We start from the raw sequence: 16,886 nt of genomic DNA, 5'->3' as shown, positions 1-16,886 counted from the left end.
CATAGACAATTGTACTTTGGAAAGCAGTATTGTCTTAGTAGCTTCACGTGCAACTTTTATCCCTAAGGTCGTAGGTTCGAACCCGGTTCGACCAATGGACTGTCTGTCTAAGTGCGCATTTAACGCTCGCTCGTACTGTGACGGAAAACATCGTGAGGAAACCGGCATGTGTTAGACCCAAAAAATCCGATGGCGTGTGCAGGTACAGAAGACTGACACACTTGACTATTAAGAAAAAACAAATGGACACGAAACATATACAGAAACTTGAAGCCCAAACAGTAGCGCCATTGTTTTTTTTTTAAATTGTTTTTGTATCTTTTATAATTGTAGTTTCTATTTTTGTATAATTATGCAAAGAAGTGTTGAATTTTAATTGAAATTGGAATTTCCCATCCCCACATTGGCAGAGCCAGCTTGGAGTTAGTAAAGATTCTATATTCTCACTATTACACCATCACACAACTCAGCCAAATTAGGTATTATTATATTATTTAGTTGAATGTATTGAATAATTTTTGAAGTGAAACTTCTTTATCGGGGTTGGAAAAAAATTTAGTGTAACATTTTTTCGTTACGCGTCACATTTTTCCGTTACGCGCCATCTTTTGAAGTGAAACTTCTTCATCGACGTATGGGAGAAATTTTGTAGCAGGTTACGCGCCATGTTGCTTTTTGAAGTCAAACTTCTTTATCGGCGTTGGAAAAAAATTTACACACATTTGTCACATTTTTCGGTTACGCGCCATCTTTTTCTTGTCCCTACCACGGTTGATCCGAAGAGATTCGAAGCCATTAGTAACAAAAATATATAATAACGATAGCAATGATAGTAATACTAATAATTCTATTACCATTAATGTAATTCTGTAATAATCTTAGTACTACATAGTAGTACAGTAATAAGTTAAAATGAAATAATTGTATTTGTATTCATGTCTATGATAATAAAAGCCTTTTGTTAAACTTTATCTAATTTAACTTTATTTAACCAATTTCTGTAAAGTTGCATATTATAGTAGATCATTTTTCGAAAAATAAGGTCATAAAGAAGTTTCACTTCTTACGTGTGTACACCTAGTACACGCACACATTTTTATTTTTTGTTTGTTTGATTTTGTAAATTCTTGAACCTTTTTGTAGTAAAATGTAATATGTATTCCATCTCTGGCTATATTTTCAGTGTAACTGTTTGTTATTATATATAATTTATGTTAGCTGTAGGATTAAGAAATAAATAAAGATCTTCAATGTTTTCTCATAACAAAATATCGGACATTTTGTTTGACACAGTCGTTATTAAGTAACTTTTATCTGATATTACCACACTATTTAGATTTGAAACATGGTAGTCACTTGTGTTGTAGAATTACTTTTAGATAATGCTGCTGGATAATAAAACTTACCTTTTCTTCTTTAAGTTTAGTTATATTCTCAGTTGTAGTGCGATTTAGGTTAGTGATAACCTGCTGATATTCTGCCTCTTTCTTTCCACTCTGATGTTGCATACTATTTTTCGTTTCACGCAGTTTCTTCTCGCTGCATTCTAAATCTTTTGTTAGACGTGCTATTTGACCTGAAAACAATTTATTAACTCACTGGTTATTAGAACAAAAATAGTTATTGTAAGCATTGTACAGCAAATAGTCTATTTGACAAAGTTTTGAGGGTTTCTTAAAATTCTGACTACTTCAATATAATATACTATATCTTATTTATTTAAAGTGGTGTTTAATCAATGATTAATAAAAAAATAGCGTGTTTGTTATTAACTCTGAATTTGGTAAAGGGCTTTTATAAGATTGCTATTATTCTTCTTCAGTCTTTGTGTGAAATTGGAAATGAATGGATTTGACGACTCATTGGTCTAGTGGTTAGTACCCCTGACTGCGAATCTATGGGTCCCGGGTTCGATTCCCGGCTGAGACGAACATCGATGTGATGAGCATTTTCGTGTTGTGCTTAGGTCTTGGGTGTTTAAATATGTATTTATATGTCTATCTATCTATAATATGTATGTATATCCGTTGCCTAGTACCCATAACACAAGCTTTACCAGCTTAGCATGGGACTAGGTCCATTGGTGTGAATTGTCTTTAAAAAAGAAATATTTGTATTAGTTGATTTTCTGTACAAACATGTGTGATATCTTAAACATTATGATAATTATAGTCTCAATAGATTAAGATTTTGGTAACTGAAAAATATTTACAAAAGTCGCGTATACCTTTAAGATTTTCCTGTTGGACTAATGTATTCTGCAAGTCGTGCTCGAGTTTGCTTCGTTTGCTATCAGCATCCTCCAACATATTGGCCGTATCGAACAAAACAGCCTCCAACGCATCTTTCTCAGAGCGAACACTTGCTAATTGCTCTTGGAGATGCTGTTTATCTTTGTCGAGACTGTCTATTAATATCTAGAAACGTAAAAAAATACAAATCAAGTGCAAGTCAAATTAGCATGAATACTTATGTATAATATTTATTAGTGGTCACATTTTTTTAAATATGTTTGTATGTATTAAGAATCTAATCTTTTAGGACTTAATTTCTAAATCATCAAATAAACTTCTAGGTATGTAAATGGCATTTTAATTCTACTTTATTGAAGACGTATCTTTATATATATAATTCTTCTGTGAGTGTGTATGTCACTGAACTTCTCTCAAACGACTGGACCGATTTTGATGAAATTTTTTGTGAGTGTTCAAGGGGATCTGGGAATGGTTTAGATTCACAATTTTGTCCGCTGGACAATGTTTTTTTAAATATATCTACGAAAAATTTATAAAAAATAAATGTCCGACCGTGCAAAGCCGGGACGGGCCGCTAGTTTTTGTATAAAATTGTTTCATTATCATTCATACTTTGCAGGTCATAAATAATTTTAGTAATGCATATAAAAAACTCTGAAAATTTTTGTGTTTTACTTAAGTTATTATATCGTAATGAAACTTACCTGTTTTTCTTCACCTTCCTTAACATGATCGTCAATAGATCTGTTCAGACGACCAATGGTTTCGTTAGCTTGCTCCAATCTTTGTTGGAGTCGAATTATTTCTTCGTTCAATGTGTCTTTCTTACGGGCCATCGCGGTCAATTGCGAACTTAATTCTCCTCTTTCCCTATAATAATATAATATAATATAGTCAAAGTTTTGTATTTTAAACCGAAACAGATGATGTTCAGATGAGTTTTTAGGATTAATACGTGCAGCTGAGTTACACCATCGGACGTCGAGGCAGAATACGAAATTCCATCCGTATCACCTCGACGTCCGTCGTTCTTGTTTCGAGCGAACCACAACTATATGGAACCAGATGCCCACTGAAGTATTTATGTACCAATTCCACTTAAGGTTCTTCAATAAAAGAGTACACCAATTCTTAAAAGGCCGGCAACGCACTTGCGAGCCCTCTGGCAATGTGAATGTCTCTAGGCGGTGATATCACTTAACAGGTGAGCCTCCTGCCCATTTTTTGAACTAAACGTTTTTTAATTATGAAACGGGGGGCAAAGGGGGGCAGGTGGTGTTTCATAAACAAAAAATAATAAAAAAGCCGAAACACGCAAAATCAATAACTACAAGCGGCTCTACATTTCCTTCTTCCAGGCAAAACTTGGTAATCTTAATATTTTTCAAAACATCAATTACCTACTCTTTGAAAAGCACTTTTCTAACGAAAATTGCGTAGCAATTTGGCAATTATTAACAAAAACGCTTTTAACATCTTCTTATTTCGGCTATTTTATAAAATAATTCGTTGTTTATGCCAATTATAAAATAAAACAAAATGCCAGAATTACCTTCACGCGTTAATTAATTTATTTTAATAAATTAATTTACACGATTTTAAGTAAACAGACTACGTCAGACAATTATATTTCATTTTATTAACTTAAATCGACCTTAGAATGTAAATTTCTTAAGGTGTACGTTTTTTTGCAAAAGAGTTTATATGTAATAAATTAGTATTGGAAAATAAATATTTGAAGGTCCTACCTGGCAACTTGTCTCAACTCCATCTCAACCTTCTCTCTTTCTCCCTCCAAGAACTTAATCTTCTCGTGTAATGTCGATTTATCTGCCTCCAACTCCATCCGGTGCTGTTCAGCTGCTAACAATTCTTTTCGGAGAGAGTTCAGATCTCCTTGAAGGTCTGATGACTGGTTGGAGAGCGAAGATTTCTCATCTTCCAACTAGAATATAATTAAATAATAATAGTAAATAAAATAAAAACTTACTAAGATATTGGTCACGTGATTTGACAATTTTTTTATATTTGAAAACCAATCTAACACACACACACAATATATTCCCTGTATGTGTATATGCAGAAAATTTCATTTAAATCAAAAGTAAACATATATTTATCGAAATAGTTTTTTTTTTATGTCAACTCTGTTCAACTTATAAGCAACATCGAATCATTGTTATATAATATACTTTTTATTTATATTACTTTGTTCTGTGCCTCCTATATGAGTAGGTATGGGGTGAGGGTGATAAACAAAAGACGATACCGTACCTGTGATTGAAACACTGACGTAATATCATGACGTATCATATCAGCCTTGCGATTCTGTAACTCACCTTTCGAACTCGCACAGCGGTTTTCGCAGCGGCGGTCGCGCTCAAATCAGTCGTGAAGCTGTCATTTTACGATTTGGCATTGTGATAAACAATAAACTACAAGCTCTCTCCTTAAAAGTGAGTTACAGAATCGCAAGGCCGTTGTCAATTAAATGAATTGTTACTTGATTTGTTTGACAAACGACTACTACTGACCAATCACTCTCAAACGGACCGCGCTATCGTTTCGTCATACATTCTAACTTATAATTTTAGGAACAAGAAAATTGAATTGATTTTACTTGGTCTAGGAACGGCTTTAAATATTTATAATTTTAAGATAACAAAGTAATACTAAACTTACAAGTTTAATATCTTCAATGAGTTTCTTCTTATCACTCTCAAGGTTGCGTACCAGCGACTGTAATTTCTCCACCAAGTCTTGAAGATCACCACGTTCTAAGAGACTCCGTTCCAACTCGATTTCCAACTCACCTGAAGTATAAGCCATTTTACTACCACCATGATTCAAAGTTATTTAGATTATTATTATAAGGAACATTTTAGGCGTCAATAAAATTTCATACGCTTATAACGTGTTTGCTATGTCTCCATATTGTTAGGTATGTTTTATGTAACAGGCGGTTTAGGGGCAGGAGGCTCATCTGATGTTAAGTTATTGCCCATGTGCACTCACATTACCCGTTGCGTGCGTTGCCGGCTTATTAAGAATTAGTACGCAAGAGCGTACTAATTCTTAATAATTCTCTAGAAATTCCTAGAAAAGATTCTAGGATTTTTTTTGAGATAACAACGATTTTTTTTAAACAAATGTAAGTTCACTTGCATGTTACAACTATGAGATAGCAATTAAAGTAATTATTCCATATTTATTTATATATATAAAACCTTAGGCAGTTAAAAATTCGATAAAAAATGCTTTGTAAATAAGTATTTCGATAAAATTTTATTTTATTTGTTTCATTTATCTGGAATATTTCTTCAAGCTGGATTTAACACTTTTCATTCATAGTCTTCTATTTCGAGGGGGTGGGGGAAAGGGGGTGATTTTGACGTTTTCATATAAACTATAAAATCGAGTAGAGATTTTTTTTAGATAAATTAGATGAAATTGGTTAGTTAGTGATGACATAATAAAACTAATTTATCTTTTTACGGCTTTAATTATATTTAAACCAATTCTATGGTTTGTTCTTGTTTGTGTCTGTATCTTAGTTGTTCATAAAATGTATTTAAAGTTTTCAAAAGTTATTTGATGGAAAATGATGAAAACCTTAACTGTATCAACGTATATAATATAAGAAAGACAAAAGAAAATTGTTAGTACACCATTATATACTAATTGTTAGTAATTCTATCTAACTAACAACTATGACAAAACAAACCCACTTCTATTCTTCTCCATCTGTGACAGTATGGCATCTGCCTCTATCTTCTGCTGGTCCAGTAGATCTCGAGCTAAGGCGGTCTTATTCAACTCTTCTCGTACACTGACAAGCTCGCTACGGAGACGGGATGAACGTTCTTCTTCCGTTCTGAAAAAAACTAAATTTAAGCCTAGCAACCCAAAATAGTAAATAAACAGCGACAAATTAAAATATATGGTATCAATTAAAAGCACAAAATCTATTACATTAATTTACTATGTAAAATAAATTCAAAAAGATTGAGACTCGACTTTCCAAAACTTGACTGATTTGTCTATATTTTTCCTCAATTTTCCTTATCATACACTAGATAACAAAAGAATAACAAAATAAACTACATAAAGATCAGTGATACTACGTACAAACAAAATCATATTTGCCTATGAAATGTATAACCTCTAACCCGGCGAACTTCGTACCACCTAACAGTCAATGAACGTCTTGTTACAGATTAGCTGATTAAATAATAACATAAAGAGAATAAAAAAATAAAACATTTTGAACGCATAAATATTTGACAACCAATATATATATATTTGTCAATCCTTTTTTATTACTGACATCCGAATATTGTGGATATATTTTATATATTCTAAACCTTTATTTATATACGCTCTTTAATTTGAGGGAAAAGTAATTTTTTTCGTAAATTTGCCAATGTTTGTAGTTATTCTGCTATTCGGGACGGAGATAAATTTCAAAAATCAAAAACTAAGAAAATTGGTCCATCCATTTTCGAGTTATAAGTGTTCGACCAAACCGACTTTATTTAATATATTAATACTAGCGGACCCAGCGGACTTCGGTCCGTCTAAAAGTCTAGTAATATCGTGTTAATTTTAGTTAAACTTAATTTAGGATTTCATTAAGGTAATAAATAACATCTTTTGCAAATACAGAAATGTTTTATTTCGTTGGTATTACTGGTTTGGATGCCAAAAACCGCCATATCGCTCCCTTTCGTGACAAATTTGCAGATATATTTGATGGACTTTGCCTTTTTTATTTTATCAACAGATGGCACCACATGCTGTTTGCATTCGTAAAATTAATGAATTAATTAATTACTTATTCTGATATTCGGAGTGGAGAAGAATCCACCAAAACAAATAACCAACATCGGTTAGTTAACCAGCCGATCTTGAGTTATAAGTGGTGTAACTAACTCGACTTTGTTTTATATATTTACATACAAATAAGTCAATAATATAAAGTTGAAAGCACTGTCAAAAGGTAAAAAATATTACTTGTCAAATTAAATTTGATCTAAATTGAACACTATAACTATTAATTCTAGATAAAATAACATTTAATTAAATAACATTATATTATTTATAAGTACTTACCGTAAAACGGAGTCCCTGCTAGTAAGTTCTCGGTGCAAATGATCGACTTCCGAGTTGAGTGATCTTTTTTCATTCTCTAGCCCTTCAATTGTCTTTTCTAGACGATTGTTTACTTTTTGAAGTTTTTCATAGTCCGATGTTAGTGATTCCACCTACACAGTATTTTTACATTAAATCATTTAAAGAAACGTAAACAGGAATTCAAATGACCATTTTAGGGAATAATCATAGTAATATTAAAACCTGTTATAATATATGTTTTTTATCAAATTTACTTGTTTGACATAGTTTATTCTAGATTTCTAGAACATTAACATGCCTTTAGCCTCTTTAACCCATTCCTTGCGATAAGTTTTTTTATATATTAACTGTCGTATTTTAAGGCATTAAGGGTACCCAGCCTACGTTGAATAAAAACTATATTAGTCCTATCGCACTCCTTTAAGTATTTCGTCTCTTTTTGTCAAATGGTGTTTATGCTGCGATGAAAAGAGATAGATAAAACAATACAGATATATTTTTTATAGATAAAGAGGGCAAGTTTTTGAAATTTTACTTCTTTAGGCGAGGTATGAAAAATTGATGAGAGTGAAATTTTCAGTATGGGCGCCGAGCGTGCGCGAGCGAGATGGGAATAAGACAATCTACAAGTTAAAAGAAATAAATTATGCGTGAAGTTAGCAGCTATGCCAAGAATTTTGAATGACTATAATGACATTTGTAGTACCTTTTAAACAAATAAAGGAGTTTTAATTATTTTTTCAAAGAAATTTAGCAATGCTTTTTCACAAAGACCTATTGTTACTTAGTTAAAAGATTATGAAACATACCTAGTTATTAAATTTAATTAATGATATAATAAAATAATAAATAATAATAATTATTATTAATATTAATTAATAATTGAATAATATACTAAATATTATTAAATTATTAACGTTAAATATTTATTATTAATTATTTAATATTAAAAAAAATAAAGAAAGCCAAAGAAGTATAACTTCTTACGCGAGTACATAAGTACACGCACCTTTTTTGTTAAACTTATTATAGTTAAATACGTCAATAATTTTTCAGCCTAATGTGAATTTAAACATACCATAGCATTAATTTCAACACGATTCCTTTCAAGATTATTCTTATCAATTCTCAGCGCTTCCACAGTCTTCTGAAGTGATTCCCGCTCTTGCACAACTTGGTTTAAATCTGCATTCGTTTGATCCAATTTTCCTATAATTAATACATACTAATTTCAGTCTTAGAAATATAACAGCTTCAAAAATAGATTTACCATATTTTCGGATGTTTTTGTAAATAATAAAATCATTTAGATTCATATTCAAGCCGTTTTTGACATAGATGTAACTTCGAAATAAACTAAGTATATATTTATATACTTAGTTTATAAGTATAAGTATGTATATAACTAAATATATATATATATATATATTGCCTATCTGATACCTAAACCACTATTTTACAAGTAATTTTAAATCTAAAATTGGAAGTGTAATATTTTCATATAATATATTACTTTTGAATATTGTTTAACTATGTTTACCATAATTGTCATGTATGTTAGAAAATATAGCTTGTAACATATACAGTAGATATAGCATTATATATGATGAGGTGCACTTTAATAAAAAAAATTATGTATAAAGGCATTTTTGCAGGGGACACGTATAATTATATATACGATAAATAATAAATTATATCGTTATTTAGACCTCTATAGTAGACCCCTATATAAAATTGGTTTCATTTTTTTTATTACTTTTAATTTTAGTCGATGTTATACTAAATATTACCTTGTAGATCTTCTACTTTGTTCTCTAACGACGCCACATGTGAATCCGCAGTTTCGGAATGTTTTCGGCAAGTCATCAATTGTTCTCTTGTATTTTGAAGTTTTACCTGCAAAAGTCAAAAATAAATTGTTAATTTTGTAAATGGTTATTATAAATATTATTATCATTAAATTAATAAAATAATTATTATTATTATTATCAAAAGATAGGGGTTGATCGTAGTGGGCTATCATAAAAATAAAAAATAAAAAACATTGTCTAAAAATAAAAATAAAATTTTTGGGGTGGACACCCCTTATAACTTAGTGGTTTGATGAGGGGATTGAAAGATAGATAGTAGCCGATTCTCAAACTTACTGAATATGCATAAAAAATTTCATAAGAATCGGTCGAGCCGTTTTGGAGGAGTATGGGAACGAACATTGTGACATGAGAATTTTATATATTAGATTAAATAAGACTTTAAATGTGACGTTACTGTGTTATCTGTTTGTGTAAAAGGTTTGACATATTCACCTGCAATTCGTGTATCTGTATTTGATACTTGTGTAAGGCGGCCTGTAGTGCAGATATCGTACTTTCGGCGAACGCTGTCGGATTTGCCGACAGAGCTATACCACGTTTGGGTGACCTACAATTATTAAATATACAACTAATACATCAATTAGATTTTTAAGATAAGAATCATACTAAGCGCTAAGTTTTAACAAATCTATAGCTATCGGAAATTGTAATTTTTAAATTTTGGATTTGGACCTTTTAGATATAATTCTCCCAATTATCACTAATTTTATTTGACCCTTTAGATATAATTCTCCCAATTATTATAGCACTCACGTCCAAAATTTTAAAAACTGAATATTAAAGTAGGATCGCTGATAACACAATACCGGCGCTGCTATAAAAGAATTGCCTAAACTCACCAGATTCATTTAAAAAAATTAATAACCTAAATACCTTGAAGCACTCAACGTATCTACTTATAGTCGCAAAGACTGATTATATGATTAATAAAAAAAAACTAAACATTCTAACAGTTAATGAATTTATGAACTAAGTATAAGTATGACTCCCATATATCAAAAACTCATTGGATTCTAAAATAATAGATTCTAAGTCATAAATGCCCTTAACCCACCTGTCTAGATGCATATGTATAGGCTGAGCGTCAGTTTCGGAATCCTGAATAAGTGCACGCGCAACTTCCTCAAGCGCTGAGCGCATTATTCCCGCCTCAGAACAAATTGCTTCGGCACACTCGCATCGCTCTTCCTAAAGTTAAACGACAACACTATAAAATAAGGGACGACGTTGCGAAAAGATCATCTTCTTGAGATTTAAGATCGCAGCTAATTAAGTTTTTGTTATATGTTGCTAGTAGTAATAGTTTATGAAGCTGACATATTATAAAAAACAAAAACAACATTACTTAACAAGTTTTATTACCCAGAGCTCCATAATTAACATTGACAATAAGTTCTTAGGTCATTCAAAACATTGTTCAAATAATTAAACCGATCTAACTATGATACAGTTTCACCTCAAATATTGTTTTGTCTCTTTATTACAAAATTAACACAATTAGACAAAGACAAATTAACTATAGTTAACTATGAAACTATTAATATAAATTTCCTCAGAGCCATATTTTAGTATGAAAAAATATATATATCCCATTTCCATACATCATTTACACCATCTTGGCTAAAGCATTGTTCTATCTTTATTCATCATAATGCAATCGAATTCAACAGAAAGTGACTTCAGAGTGAGGGTACTAAGCATCTATTTACAATACTATATCTATACAAAAACCAATATATTTCTCTTTATATAACTCACCAATCCCTGTAGCTCTTGTAGCAAGCGTTGTATACGCGTGTCTCTCTCCTTCAGATCAGACAGAGCATTGTCTCTTTGAGTGGTAATTGAGTGTAAATCAGAACGGAGGCTTTCAATTGCCGTACCTGGATTTGGTGTTTGAGATGTTTGAAGATCAGGCTGAAATACATAAAATTTTTATAAGAAAATAATATTCACAAAAACCATGTGCATCAGTATGATAATATTTGTTAGTTTTTGAGAGTTTTAGATAAATCTTAATATATATAAATTACGTGTCACGTTGTTTGGACTTTTGTATGGACTTTTAAACTGCCGAACCGAAAAGCACGGTGATCCCCATGACTGGTGATCTCCTACTGTTTCACTTGAATAGTTTACTATGTAATGTAACAAAAACCTTAGCCACAGCAACACTTGGCCGAGTCTACTAGTATAATCTAAAATAGTCCAATGTAAATTGTAGTTTCCTACTTTGCTATAGGAAAACTATAGTATGTAGTATGTTATAAACCAATATATTATTATGTTGTGCACACTTGTTATTGATGCACATTGCACATGCATGTATCTTGTTTTCTATGCCATGTGTTCTCTGTAAGTGTTTGTATGTATTTTGTTAGAGTGCCTTTTAAAAAAAAATATTAATATAAGGTGATACAGAGATGGTGGTGTTAACAGACAAAACAATGTTGTTTTAGACACTCTAAATTATAATATGATATTAAACAAAGAAGCCTTTACCTTAGAATTATCATGACTGGCATATGCTGTAATAGCATAACCACTCAGGGTCCCCACCAAATCCCTAGCAGCTGAGTCAATATCATTTTTGACTTTGTACAAATCACGCTCAGTGTTGGTTTGCAGATCTGAGAAGAACCTCTTAACAGAGACCACTTCGCGCCACAAGTTGAGAAGACGGTTGTGTTCATTTGAGTAGTAATCATTAAAAGCCTGTGGAATATACAATTAATGTTCAACAAATTTACTGTTATTTATAAGTTCACTAAAAATACTAAATTTTAAAATAAAATTTTACTAAAATAAATATGTATCTGTTAGGGAATCTAAGGTGTCCCAGAAGTACCAGAATTTTAATTATTGCCTTAATACAGCTTTAAAAATCCTTATGAATAGCTTTATTAATGCTTTTGTTACAGAAATGTTAGAAAATGCACCTGTTCTTCATCTTTCCACTCATCTTCCTTGATTGACATTTCATCTCGCAGTGCCTCCCAGTCATTAGTTAACTTTTGCAGATCATTTGTCAAAGCTTCATTCAACTGGTGCGATTCCTCCAGTTGATCACGGAGTAAAGTGTTCTGAGACACAAGCTTTTCACATCTGAAACATTGTATGGTATTCTAAAAAGTGCTGGTTATGTTTCATGTTTGTTCTTAATTTAATTTAATTATTATTAATAATAAATTTGTATGAATTTAGAAATAGTGATTTTTTATTACAAGCAACAGCTAACATATCTACAATTACTTTTTCTCGATTATATTCCTTACTTGCGTTTCTCCTCATCTAGTCTTCTTAAGGCGGTTTCCAAGTCAGTAATGCGTTCTTCTCTTCGAAAATCTGGTGATGGCGTTGGCTGGGTCGAGGACGGCAGGGCAATAACTTTTCCAGAGGAAGTGGCTGGACGGTAGCTCGTGTCACTGCGTGGTGTGGTTTCCACCATTTGGTTCTCCAGATCATTACATCTTTGTTTGTATTGGAGAACCTTTTACAGTAAATAGACATTTATTTTTCTATTCAAAAGTGGCAATATAAGTAATGATCAAGTTAAATAAACTAAGTAATTTTTATAAATTAAGTATAATATATAATAAATATCAAGGCACTTTATGTTGTGTATAATTATGCACAACAATTAAGAATATACTCCTTGTATCTACTATGTTAATATATTTTGCGGTCGTAAGCGATTATTTAATTTGTTTTGAAAGAAACTAAATTTGAATTTCTAAATGTTGTTGTTATTGATATTATAGCGACAAAAACAATGTCAAAATTACAATTGATATCTGACGCTTTATAACGGTAAAGTGATATTGTCACTGTGACAACGGAAAATGTTAGATTATGGTAATATTTTAACTACCCTATAAATAGACATAAGACTTTTTATATAATTATTAAAAACTTATTTATATTCGTTTATATAAATTAGTATGTAGTAGTGTTGGCCTATTATGAGGGTTTTGCGTGCAACTCTTTTCCCTGATTTATCTATATCCTAAAAACATTTTGAAAACCTCCGAACATACTTCTACTTCTTAAGAAAAGCTGCAAAATATCAATCGAACACATGTAATACTCAAGCACATGTGTTTTTCAGAATAATGCAAAATAACATATTCTTTTTACATACTACATATATGAAATACTGTTCTCAAATTTTTGTTATTAGGTACCTATACCTAATAACAAAAAATTATGCATAGTATAAAGTGTCTATTAACTTACCTTTGCTTGTAGACGAGAAACCAGTGCTGCCTGACCTTGCTGAGCACGTCGATAAGCATCCAGTCTTCGCTTATGATCTGCGCTTTCTCCAGCAAGACGAGCACGAAGTTCCTCATTTTGCCGTCGCAAATCGCTGCCAACACTTCCCACTGGTGAATCCATATCCGGTGGACTCTCAGGCGTCTTCTAAAACGAATTTGTTTATTTACGCACAAGTTTTATGGTTATTCAGAAGTCAAGACAATGAGAAAACCAGCACTTACTTAATTTTAAATTACTTAGGCAGTTAAGTTTGATCTAGTATAAATTTACTATACATTACCTCCTTTTTACGTGTATGAGGGAGGCTACTAGGTGGTCTCCGGCCTATTGGAGCTCTAGCGCTCCTCGGAGTTGTTAAACCTTCTCGCGCAGGCAACTAAAAGAAAAAAAAACTTATTTAAGTATTATGTAACGATAAAACGACTCGTTTCTTTCATTTGAAAACCAACTTTTCTCTTTCCAACTTTTTTTTTGCGTTTAACTTCGAAGTAAACATGTCGGACTGATTTAAATTCTAACTCCATTATAAATTATGCACATAAATGCGATGTTATCGTTATATTTATCTGCTAACTTGGTAAATGTAACAAAAACTAAGCAAAAGAAAATAGGTTTTCCTTGTGCAAAATACACTGAAATAAGCCGCAAACTGTTGGTTTCCATGGCGTGGAAATACTATCTCGGTTAAGCATCTAATTACCACCCCGTTGCATTTATAATTAATATTGTTTGGGTTAAAATAGTAGCGGCCTCAGCCTGTCTCTTTTCGAAAATCATTAACTAAAACAGGTAATAGCGGACACTATAATGTAACCTACACGTTTTGGATTAAAAAAATCAATTCTATTAAATTCTATGTACTTACTGTCTTATTCTTGATTAACTAATTAGATTATAACTAATCTAATATTCTTATTAATGTAACTCAAAACTATGCTATAAAATATTACATTAATGTACAAATTAAATATTACTGTTACTAACATGTATACTTAATTTAACTGTTATCCTTTATCCATATTAAAAAATATGACAAACCATAAACTATGCTAATGTTTTTTTCCTAAGGTAAATAACTATATTGGTAAACAACACGCGCGTTGCTAAGCAACGAGCATGACATCGCAACCACAGCCGTGCATAGAATCGACTATAACGGATCGTTAATCATAATTCGCTACTCTTGAGTAACTAAACATCCGTCTGTTTGATATGAAAACAGGCTACGTTTAGAAATTTACCAAAACGACGGCATATAATGATCACATAGAAATTAGTACCAAATAAGCTCTATATTACTGAACATTATCTCGTATTAGCAACATGGTCAGACAAACATCAATGAAAATGCACTGTATATAATAAACAACGTCTAGACTAGTTAGTCGTTCCTTTGTGCCTTAAATAAATTATTAATCATGGAAATTATTCATTGTAACATTAAGAGATGACATTGTAGCGATACCTACATTCTACGGCTACAAATCACTGCGATTATGTCATACCCTGAACGCGCTATCGAAGTTATTCCGACCTCTAAGGATATCTACAACCTCTCGACCTTACCCACCTTCAGGCCGGCCAGTCAGTGGTTAGACTGTTCGAGGTTCCTTCCGTTAGGTTAGAGGTTTCACCATCCTTACTCCAAAACATATGTAAAAACATTATATTAGACTGTAAAATTATTTTCCACTAGCTAATATAAACATTACCTAAACCATCTTCATTCTTGCCTCGGATAACGCCTGCCGAATATTGCAGAATGGATCATTTATACTTTTAATCAATATAAATTAACACAGCAGACTTTGTGAATCACATGGTGCTTTATGGAGTGACGTCAGGTAACTGATAGTATTTTTTTGTATAAGGGTTAGGTTCCGTTTCAATAATCACCCTTTCAATTGGGGGAGGTTATAAATGTCATGTTATCAAACGATTGTACCACATTAAAAGAATATTCAGGATAACATGTTGTTATGGAGAACGGTCATAATATTTCAAAATATAACTCAAATATAGAACCATAGTGAAAGTTTTAAGAGTAAATACATTGTGCACGTCCGCTTTTAATAATAATTGTTTTCTCCTTTAATTTATTTTAGGTGTTCATATAATCAGTCTGTTATTATAACACTATTTTGCACATACTTTACTTAGGGTCTGTTTCACAATGTACGGATAAGTTCTACATAAGTTCCAAATTAGCTATTTATTACTTATTGGTAGGATAAACACTATTGTTGCGTTTCACGACTGTCAAATAGCGCTATTTGTCACATAAAGTCCATCATAAGCTATGAGTCCGATGAAGTGACAGATAGCACAATTTATCTTCCAAATAATTTATGCAACACATAGCTATTTGTTACTTATCCATACATTGTGAAACAGACCTTTAACATTAAAAATCTATTTTATCTTCAAGCAATTACATTCACGAAAACTGGGTAGGTACGCGTAACTAAATAAGGACTAGGAGTTCCAAAATCGTATTTTAATTAAAGTTATCTATATATTAACTTAAAAAAGACCAAAAAACTTATGCGCAAAATTCTATCATAGAAACAACGTCAAATGCTTAAGGCGGGGCTGTCAGGTCAACGACCGATACGATTCGCATGATAAGCTAATCAATAGTAGTTAGAATAGCCCAGTACATTATAAGAAATCATTTTTCTAATATAAAAATAATACGTAAAATTACTACTGGGTATATTGTAGATCGTCAAACGTTATTTTTTTTAAATAAAGACGATCTCAGCACGTAACTACGTAACAAAATGTTAACGTAGTTGGATATTTTTCAGGTGATGTACCTACTCTGAACAAAACACCCAAAAAGGACTTAGCGTATCTGGCAAATATTTAAAATCTTATTATAACATTTATAGTCGCTTTTTCTTAATATTTGGAAGTAACCTACCTAATACAGATGCCATACAATTATTATGGCTATTACTACCTAATATCTAATATATTATATTCTCGAGTCACAATGTTCGTTCCCATACTCCTCCGAAACGGCTCAACCGATTCGCCTGTCTATCATATCCCTCCAGCGAATCGTAACTTATTTCGGCTATACTATGCGCAGAGGCGATGAGAACTTGGAGAAACTGATCGTTTTTGGTAACACAGTAGGAAAAAGATCACGTGACCATTCACTATACAGATGAAGATTCATCGTCCTCAAAACTGTACATCATCATAAGAGACGCGCTGGACCGAAATCGGTTGAAACTGATAGTCCGCTCCAGATGCTTCCTTGCTGACCACGACGCTCAGACATAAGCTGCCGATTAAAGAGATATTATTCGTATACTAATATATTAAAGAAATTCCT

General features: G+C 31.9%; 1 protein-coding gene across 2 annotated transcripts in view; it reads right to left on the bottom strand.

The window, feature by feature from the left end:
* The window catches only part of LOC125057934 (rootletin), a 45,633-nt gene that overhangs the window by 19,513 nt on the left and 9,234 nt on the right, over positions 1-16,886 (bottom strand). Inside the window, exons 2-18 of one of the 2 annotated variants that reach the window (XM_047661894.1) lie at positions 13,821-13,916; positions 13,499-13,684; positions 12,538-12,752; positions 12,202-12,367; positions 11,765-11,977; positions 11,021-11,179; positions 10,317-10,450; positions 9,695-9,809; positions 9,179-9,284; positions 8,467-8,597; positions 7,368-7,519; positions 5,984-6,129; positions 4,938-5,068; positions 4,004-4,200; positions 2,960-3,125; positions 2,228-2,417; positions 1,407-1,576 (exon numbers count right to left, since the gene is read on the bottom strand). In XM_047661894.1, the coding sequence (XP_047517850.1) occupies positions 1,407-1,576; positions 2,228-2,417; positions 2,960-3,125; positions 4,004-4,200; positions 4,938-5,068; positions 5,984-6,129; positions 7,368-7,519; positions 8,467-8,597; positions 9,179-9,284; positions 9,695-9,809; positions 10,317-10,450; positions 11,021-11,179; positions 11,765-11,977; positions 12,202-12,367; positions 12,538-12,752; positions 13,499-13,684; positions 13,821-13,916 (2,673 nt within the window). The remainder of the gene's footprint in view (positions 1-1,406; positions 1,577-2,227; positions 2,418-2,959; positions 3,126-4,003; positions 4,201-4,937; positions 5,069-5,983; positions 6,130-7,367; positions 7,520-8,466; positions 8,598-9,178; positions 9,285-9,694; positions 9,810-10,316; positions 10,451-11,020; positions 11,180-11,764; positions 11,978-12,201; positions 12,368-12,537; positions 12,753-13,498; positions 13,685-13,820; positions 13,917-16,886) is intronic. The other variant, XM_047661895.1, reaches the window with a different exon arrangement.

Source organism: Pieris napi, chromosome 17, assembly GCF_905475465.1.
Source record: "Pieris napi chromosome 17, ilPieNapi1.2, whole genome shotgun sequence".
NCBI classification, from domain to species: Eukaryota; Metazoa; Arthropoda; class Insecta; order Lepidoptera; family Pieridae; genus Pieris; species Pieris napi.
Note: the sequence above shows the minus strand (reverse complement) of the source record. Positions and strands in the feature narration are given on the sequence as shown.